Genomic DNA, 9,240 nt, shown 5'->3' on the forward strand with positions numbered 1-9,240 from the left:
GAAAATTTTCTTAATTCGTTCTGAAATATTTGACAATCTTTAGTAGTTCGATTATAAATAATTTTGCGATTAAAGGATGATTCATGTCAATGCACCGGAAGTAACTGAAATTTAGAGGGAAAACGATATCTATTCTGCAAAAGTTAACAATAATGGTAATTTGTCTACAATATTTGCATTTATTTTTACGTAATGAGTAAACAAAATTATAGTGATAGTAAGCATGGATGGTAGACGATTTGTCAGAGTGCGATAGCGACGTAATCGCGTTCATCATACTGTTGACCCGACATGATCCGCAAAGAATGAAATCGCCATTTTGAAGCGTTCAAACACCCGTGGCGGCATTATGTTCCGACGTGTCATCAGTAAATATATTTCTTAGATCGAAATAAAAGAATATAAATGCGTAGATCGGAACAAAAAATTTATTTAAATATTTTAGTAGACTCGCCGAAATAAATTCATATGGAATTTTAAGGAGAAATTCGTCTTGTAATGAACCTGCCAGATTGGCTACAGCTAGCGCCAAAAGTATTTACGTCAGAGATACCGAAAGCTTCTGCTGGACACGTTAGATGATAAAATCATGAAAGGCGCTTCCTGAGAAATATTTTCCTCGTAAAAAACTAACACGATTTTGTGAATACAGTAACCGTCTGGAATGAACGGTTGAAAAGTTATGAATTTTTAAACATCATTTCTCGCAGGTATCCTTTCGAACGTGTTGAACGTTACTGTACCACCGAAGCGAGGAAGAAACCGAGTGGTCGCTTCGACAGTTGCAGCCTATTAAAATAACGCACTGATTGGATACAATTATATATGAATGTATCAATTTTTAGATATGATAACAGCATGTTTGCTACTTGTATACTCCAAATATGTTTCAGCAGTTACAAAATTGCAACGCGTTCCATTCAATGGTGTACGAAATTCCAGGTCTCGTAAACAGAACAGTGCAATTGTGATAGGCAAAGATAATGAAGTTGATGATGTAGCTGATACAGAAAAACTAGAGCAGTGAAAAAGATTCATGCCGATGGCAATATAATTTATGTATTATGTAGCTACGCCATGAATCTGCGATCGCGATAGAATAAACCAATTAATAAACCAATACACATTTTTTTTTTAACATATCTGTAAAATGTATACTGATTGTCATATGATGAGACTATATGCCCGACGCTGCGAATCCCGGAGTGGTCGCTTCGTACAGTCAGCTGCGATAAAATCATTGGAAGGATCGCGAGAAACTCCGTTTCGTACCGTTAAATCGCAATATTACGCAAGGGGCGTCATGAGAAACTTGTAGAGAAAAAAAAACTGACCCGATTTGGTGTATATTATATCCTGGTTAATCGTCGATGAACAACGTTATGGATTATTGAAAATGTATTTTCTGGAAGAAACGAGACTAGGTAAATGAGCCGACTGTACCGTAGACGCCACCGGCAGCCACGAGCGGTCGCTTGCGGTACAGATAGAACTAAAACAATTCCGTGAACGCGTTGGCGGAATGTCGAAATAGGGTCGTTCGATCGCAAAATTATGGGTGGGGCGTCATGAGAAACTTGTAGCTTGGAAAAAACTAACACGATTTGGTGTATATAGTATTCGTTTTTAACGGACCGTTTACGAGTTATCCGTTTTCGTCGTTTCGTATACGTGCGACGTATCGAGTTGGTGTTTGAGGTGACTGTACCTACGGACGCTACACAGGAGTCCGCAGCCGGCGTAGGTTCAGTTAGCAGCAGTACGCACAGCGAGAAGTACGACCATGGCTGATATCTCGAACGAAGAACTTCGCAAGGAGATCACCGGTAAGTCGGAATATCCATTGATTTACCGTACTTGGACGTCTGATTATTAGAAAACCGGGCTCGTATTTACTTGTGCCGCGAATTATCGGTGGATTCGCGAGTAGGAATACGTAGGAAATTAGGCTCTTTGCTCTTGCGATGTGACGACTTTAGCGCGCACGTATGCGACGAAGTGGCGTGCCCCACGCCGGCCATTACAACGGCGATACGATATTTCCACGTACGTGCAGCGTCATCGGGGCAATGTATTGCGAAATGGCTCCGTGTAATCAGTCCCGATATTTTTCAGAAAATTTTTCGCCGTCTACGAAATTTTACGGTTTTCCCTCGGTTTTCGGAGTACCGAACGCTTTCCTTGTTCTCTTCTCCCATAGTGTACGTTGCATGACGCGACTGACTGTGGTGGCGCGCGCCAGAAGCCATCGCGTGTTTCGTATCTCACCTCATTCTCTTCTGTTCTACGATTTTTGCGAAACCGATTTTTGGATGCAGGATCGTGGCAGTTTTCTCCAATATTTCCGCGAATTTACTTCCGATTTTCTTTGTTTCGTCGAGGCAAATATAGCTCGCTTCCGACGATTCAACACGTACGTTACACTCGCAGGTCGCGGCATACGACGTTCCTGCAAATGTTTGTTGGCACGCGTATTTTCCCGCCGTTATGCATACTCATCGTCGACGCGATAACGTAGCCGAAGCTTCCCTCGAGCTTGTCAATCGATTTCCTTGCTCCGAGTGCACGTTCCTTCGGAATTTCAACGAATATCACCGATTCAGGTCGAGTCTTTGGTTGTACCATGTCCGCGGACTTCTGCCAATTTTCTGACTTTCGACACGCCGATACAGTCGAATCGATCGGCCGATGCAAAGTAGGTAATTTCGTGAACAAGATCAACGCGGTGAATTCTCGTTGGGCATATTACTATCAGAAAATTGCTTCATGGACGATACTCGGGTAATCGGTAACCGGCGTTGAACCATGGCGGCCATTTGTGCCCAGTATTTACTAGCCGCTTGACGCGGGAAACCACATTACCCTAGATTTTTCCCCATACATCTGCACCACAAGTTTCTCATTTTTTAATCATTATTCCAAGAATTCTCGAGGCATTTGAAATGTGAAGTTGACAGGGCATTATTTACAAGCAGTATTCATTTTCTGTTTGCAGCTATCCTGAAGGATGCGGACCTCACCACAATGTCTGCTAAAAAAGTCAGGCTACAAATCGAGGGGAAATTGGACATAGATCTCACAGAAAGGTAACAAACACTTTGTATGATTAGATCTTTTTAAAGATAAATAATGGACATTTTATGTGGATGCAACAAACACTCTTAGAAATCTCAACGATTCGAGAGTGTATTCCACCTTGTCCTAGAGAAAAAGAAGATTCTCTGCGTGGAACTGCTTTTTAATAGCTTCCACCTCGTTCCATCTTCAACAATTTTAAATTAATTGAATAAATAATTAAATAAATTGCTAGCATTACTTTCTTTTTCACTTCATCAATGTATGAATTAACATTAGTAGCCCAGAGAATTTGGATTTGATTTTATTTCAGCTGACTCTTTAATACTTCTTACCGATTGCAATCTAACTAAAATATTTGGAATGCCCGCAGGAAGAAGGAAGTAGATAGCCTAGTCATGGAGTGTTTACAAGAGAAACATGATGGAGCAAAGAAGAAGAAGAAGACTGCTAGTGAAGAGTCTGAGGATGGTGAAGAAGAGGAGGAAGGTTCAGAGGAAGAGGAGGAGGAAGAAGAGAAGAAACCAGCTAAAAGAAGTCCTGCGAAAAAGCCCATAAGCAAGCGTAAGAAGGGATCATCTGACGACGAGGAGAGTGCCAGCGATGATGATGCGAGCGATGAGGAATACAGTCCAAAGAAACCGAAAGCTACGCCCAAGAAGAGTATGTATGCAAGATATTGGAAACTGACTCTTTTGCATGTGTTCTAACGATCGATTATTTCGTGCTATAGGTAAGCCTGGCAAAAAAGGAAAGAAGAAGGGCAGTGACAGCGATAGTGACGAAGATTGGGGCAAGAACAAGAAAGCTCAAGGAGGTGGTGGTGGAAAGAAAGGTGGTGGTGGTGGTACAGGTAAGGGTGGCTACACTCGTGCCATTACACTGTCTCCAGAACTCGCAGCAGTAGTTGGTGCTGAGCAGATGGCACGACACGAAGTTGTTAAGAAGATTTGGAGTATTATTAAAGAAAGGGACCTCTATGTAAGTATCAGGCCCAGCAAATATGAATTCCACGGAAATTGCCATACCAACTTCTTTCGAACTAGTGGTATCTACATACAATATACTTTGTAAGACGTTTACTTGGCCAATTCGGTGGAATTCAAAATAACCATAGAGTTTCTTGAGTTTGAGTAGCTAACAATTAACGTTGTTTTTTTCAGGACCCTAAGAACAAGCAGTTCGCAATCTGCGACGACGAACTGTTGACGGTAATTGGAGTAAAACGTTTCAGAACTTTCGGTATGATGAAATACCTCAAAAATCACTTTGTAGATTAAATCATCCCTGAGCTACAATCTCCGACAGGTTATAAAAAAAACATTGTATAACATATTCCAAGATGCAAATCGCATCTCTCCATCTTTCTCACACGAAACATACATAAAAATACATATACATACGAACACACAGAACATATTGCGACTTAAGACTTTAGCCATGTTTACACCGTTTTCGATTCACTTTGTTGTCCCATGGTAGTCGCTTCTACTCACAAAACATTCGCAATGTAGCATCTTAAGTTATGGGCATTATTTTAAAGAAAGGAAAATAAAACGAAATTACGGCACCGTGTAACATTACTGGAGGTGACTGTAGAACAATCTAATGCAAATGATGACCCACGAAATAAGAAGGATTCGGGTGAAATTTGGTTACAACGTCGGGTGATAAAGGGAGAAGAAGTGGCGTACCATGGACAGTCGGACGATTATTTGAAATCTGAAAAACATTGAAGTGGCTGATAGTCAGTAAGCTGGTTTTAAGTCTATATTCAGGATTAATATTTTATTGTTTGTTCGGTGGCTCTCGTGAGCCGCCCATTCCCGCCAAGCGTGAAAATACGGTGTGCCGCTCGTGGCAGCGAAGTCGAAGCAGCGAATATGCTCTGAATTATTTTTTAAGACGGTCGTTTTCAATTTTTATCACGTGACACTTTGTTTGGACGAGCCATCGGAGAGTTGTTATGTGAACCATTAATCGGACATTTCCGAAGACTATATAAATTGCATTTTTGGTTGATGACCAAAATTTTCGTTTGGACCCTCTGCACCGCTGCCGCCAATAAAACACACGATATTTTCATTCGTTTTGTTTTTAAAATATGGATTGTATATTTCGACAATGGATATGTAACACAGAGAACGAAAAAAGAAACAGGGCAAGTGATTTTGTCAACCAACGAGAGAGTGAATAAAATTAGAAAGACAAAAACGTGCGGTAAAAAAAAATACAGAGAAACCAACGCCATGCGAAAAGAAAGAAATCAATATTCTGTACCTCTTCTGTATAATAGCTACATTATACAATGAAATTATTACTAAGCGAAATTTAATTGTATTATCGTGTAATTACTAATTATTGTCGTAATATAGGTTTCTTGGTGTAAAAAAATTGACCTAACTTTTAAGATGTAACGGTAAAAGCGATGTATTCAGTGGAAGGAGGTACGATGTATGCGTATTAAAAAAGAAAAAGGAAACGTCACAGTATGTGCAGCAATTGCGCAACGTTGAAGTGTAGAAAATAAGATAGTCTCATATGGCGTGAGGTACGGAATTGATACTGGCCGCAGACACCCTTACGTGAAAAAGAAGGAAAGGAAAACAAATTCGTGCGTTTTTCAATCGAAATTGAAACTAGTGCTGGCCTAACTTGACTTGACTTGAGAGAAAGCCACAGAGATCATTACAACAGAAGAAGATTAAGAAAACATTCTATGAATAGATGAGGAAAGACTACGCGGAGTATGGGTGAAAAATAAGACGTACGTTACTCACGGAATGACAAATTCTAATGCAAGTTTGTTTCTTTAAGGAAAAGAGTGCGGATTATGCCCTGATATTCCGTGAATGTATTTGAGAACGTCATTAAAAGATATTGCTTTCATTTTTTTTAACAAATTGTCCTCTTTACATTTATTCCAAGGCGAGAAAATATTCCTGATTGACCCCGAAGTGTTCAAAGATGTTCGAGATCATCCTCGATGAAGGATAGAACGTGCTGATTGTCGTCGCGTCTACCACGTAGCCCGAAGATATATGTCAGCAGTTTCTTCGTGTTCATGTAATTATCTCTTCTTGTCTGCACCTCTTTGTCCCGAGGTGGAGCAGCTTGCACGTACACGCCGTATCGGAAGTTCGACTTATCCGTTTGAGTACTGCGCGTGACGCATCGGCTTATGCTTGCCTGAAAGAAAACGTAGCCCAACAGATCTCACCATTATTCATTGCATAAATGTTACTCACTAGATTCAACGCTTTCCGCCTGAGCTCCCACACGTTCGATGAATAATTAAGGTCGATGGAAGGCGGCAGGATGTGCAGGTCCGTTTGGACCATCTGCGATTGGCAGAGCTTCAGTTCATCCGTTTCCTCGGGCTCTCTAATCGGTCGCATAAAACTCAATTTACCTAATCCATCGGTAGTTACTGAATGCTCGAGATACTCACAATTTCTCTGCTTTTAGTGCTTGTACGTCCTCGTGCACTTGGAACAGGTAGACGTACTCAGGATGGCGTCGTATAAAATCGAGAGCCCGGTAGATGCACCTACAAGATTAACCAGAGATTAGCCTGATCTACGGTTCCATCTGACGATTGAATTACTTGTCCGGATCTTTTCCAAAATGTTCGGCGGCACTCTTCGAGCAGAACACATAGTACTTCCCTTTCCACTTCGCCACTCCATTGTTCGGATTTCCTGGGATCAGCGCTCCTTCCACATAAACGAACGTCCACGCGCAAAATCCTAGGAACTGAGACAGGACGAATTAATTAACCTAGAGGTGCCTTGTTCACCCATTTACTACGGCGCTCTCTGCAAACATTGATTACAACCTTGTCGCGCGTTGATCTCACCTCGAGATTTATGTTCTCGAAATCCTTGGTGGTGTCAGGGTGGTAGAGGGTGCACTCGCCGCACGCGGCTGCGAACATAGACCACGATGCAGCACGTGCAGCTACCAGTCACGTGAGATTATTGAAGCCATATTGCCAGTTTTTATTACTTATCAATTCGCCCATCGACTGCTCCAATCTCTCAGCATCCGTCAGAACTGTTGTTTTGCCCAGCATGTCGTCCACGATCGCATCGTTGAACACGTTCACCGTCTAAGATGTATAATTTAACGGTGACATTTTAGAATCCTGGTCGGCATTTCTATTATTCCGTACAAAGATTCTGCAATTACCCTGGTGTTTAGACTCTGCAGTTCCCACAGGAAGCTGTTGACGCTGCTCAATATGATCACTTCGTCCTGCAGACCCATCCATATGTCTGCCAGATCGATGAATTGCGGCTGAACGAGTTTAAAAAATGCGATTTCAAGTATTTACTGTAAGAATAGCTCTGAAAAGGAGCATGAACCGCGTGCTTACGTATACTTGGGATGTGGGGATGGCAGTCCTATACCTGACGGTATCGTGAATCTTGAATAGTCGACCCTGAAGGCGCTCCATGAGGCCCTGCACCTCCTTTTCACTGCATTCTACGTCGCTCAGCAGTTTTCTGTTCAAAGAAAGCTTATTGAAATGAATAACTCTCGGTCCCGAAGAGTTTCAAATTGTTCAGACCTAACGTAAATCTCCTGTTGCCTACACGCTGCCAAGATCCCAATCAGCCAGTAAACGTTGTTCGTGTTAAAAACACCGAATGGCAACACCTCCCAGAAGCAAATCGCCTTCTCTACGGCTGCTGTGATCTTGTAGATCTTCAGCATTAAACGCTGTAGAAAATCGACGACAGAGTCGTGGCTCTTCTTCTCGGCCTCTTGCAGGATAACAGGCACTGCGAACGCATTTCGTCATCGACGTGTCGCTGAAGAATGAGAAATATACTCACGATCGTCGATGCCCTCGCCACCACGTTGGCAGTCCCTATTGAACAGCCTAATTCCCGCGACTATGCACATCAGCTCCATCAGTTGCTCCTCCTTTTCTCGTTTGGACATTTTTATGTAGGCTTCTAGCTCCGACGGTTGAAAGACGCTCTGCAAGGCCACCGAAACCTCCCTAGACCGGGCAACAATCGGGGTGCATTCTTGGTTTAAGATTCACAACGGATCCCGAAGAGATTCCTACCGCAGCACCGATGGAACCGTTGGATTTCCTAGGCCACTGAGCACAGTTATCACGACTAGCATCTTCTGATACAGTTTCTCGGAATCCTGCTTGTTGGACAGCTTTTCGGTCTCGCAGATTTCGGCTACCATGGGACCTGTTTTCTCGTGCAGACGCAGCCTATGATGCTTTACGGTTTCGTCTACGAAATTAAACCTCGTGAAAGTAAAGAAAATATTCAAGAAAATTAATCTCTTACCCCTGTCGCGATAATGTTTTGCGAAATACAATTGGCTCTTTAGGATGGTTAAACTGGTGCTTGTTGGCTCAGATATCTTCCTCACTATTGCCTCGATCAGTTGCTCGTTGCTCTCCGCTTCGCCGACTTTGATCTCGTAGTCAGGACTCAGCAGAAACAGAGTGGTCTGGTGGATCAGTGTACAGATGATTGGTTTTTATCGAATTTTGGATGACAGTACTCGGTGCCATTTCAAAGATACAGAATTTGAGGAACGTCTGAATGGATCCAAGCATTGTCATCACAGCTTTCCGAGGTCGAAGATTGAACAAAGTACCAAAAACGAAGCCAGATCCTTAGTCACGTGCACCTCCGATGACCTGCACTCGGTCACTATCCTCCTGATCACTTCTCTCCTCGCGTTTTCCATTATGGAACTTGGAAGTTATTATTTGGATGAATTTCAATGAGCCAAGCGAATATCTTCCTCGCTGTTTGATCGATACGTGGGAAGTTTCCTGGCCGTCCACGCAATTATGTAAAACAGAGAAACGTTTCATTGCTGGGTCCGATTAAAGAACGTTCTTGCCAATAAGTAAAGAGGATGCAATAATTTGAAGGTCTTATCAATTTTCTGCATCCATTAGAAATGATCTCGAATTTGTAACCCTCATAAAAGAATAGAATTTAATTTATTTCGTTACGAGTACTTTTCTCGTTCAATGATTTACTATTGTACAATGAAAGAAAAGAATTTGAAATTTGATTTTCGATTTGTATGAGGGTTAACTCGGAGTCTGTGCATGGTTTCCATATATTAACCTAAGATTCTTCCTTCGAATTTCAGTCATAGGAAGTCCGGTTAACG

General features: G+C 42.1%; 2 protein-coding genes across 2 annotated transcripts; one reads left to right on the top strand and one right to left on the bottom strand.

Annotated features, from left to right (window-relative positions):
- Nucleotides 1-1,686: 1,686 nt before the first annotated feature.
- On the top strand, nucleotides 1,687-5,978 carry Non2 (upstream activation factor subunit spp27 homolog Non2). The gene is made up of 5 exons (XM_078197537.1): nucleotides 1,687-1,826; nucleotides 2,996-3,086; nucleotides 3,449-3,738; nucleotides 3,809-4,056; nucleotides 4,239-5,978. Exons 1-5 carry the CDS (start codon nucleotides 1,784-1,786, stop codon nucleotides 4,353-4,355), a joined length of 789 nt encoding a protein of 262 aa, XP_078053663.1. The 5' UTR covers nucleotides 1,687-1,783; the 3' UTR covers nucleotides 4,356-5,978.
- Nucleotides 4,985-8,802, bottom strand: LOC144479049 (cilia- and flagella-associated protein 206). Its single transcript, XM_078197536.1, has 13 exons — nucleotides 8,710-8,802; nucleotides 8,394-8,559; nucleotides 8,156-8,336; nucleotides 7,917-8,086; nucleotides 7,649-7,862; nucleotides 7,454-7,583; nucleotides 7,267-7,374; nucleotides 7,084-7,186; nucleotides 6,935-7,002; nucleotides 6,683-6,831; nucleotides 6,527-6,625; nucleotides 6,324-6,459; nucleotides 4,985-6,264 (listed from the first exon to the last, which is right to left on the bottom strand). The coding sequence occupies exons 1-13, from the start codon at nucleotides 8,800-8,802 to the stop codon at nucleotides 6,037-6,039; spliced, it is 1,845 nt and encodes a 614-aa protein (XP_078053662.1). The 3' UTR covers nucleotides 4,985-6,036.
- Nucleotides 8,803-9,240: the final 438 nt, after the last annotated feature.

The sequence above is a fragment of the Augochlora pura genome, chromosome 3 (genome assembly GCF_028453695.1).
Source record: "Augochlora pura isolate Apur16 chromosome 3, APUR_v2.2.1, whole genome shotgun sequence".
NCBI lineage: Eukaryota > Metazoa > Arthropoda > Insecta > Hymenoptera > Halictidae > Augochlora > Augochlora pura.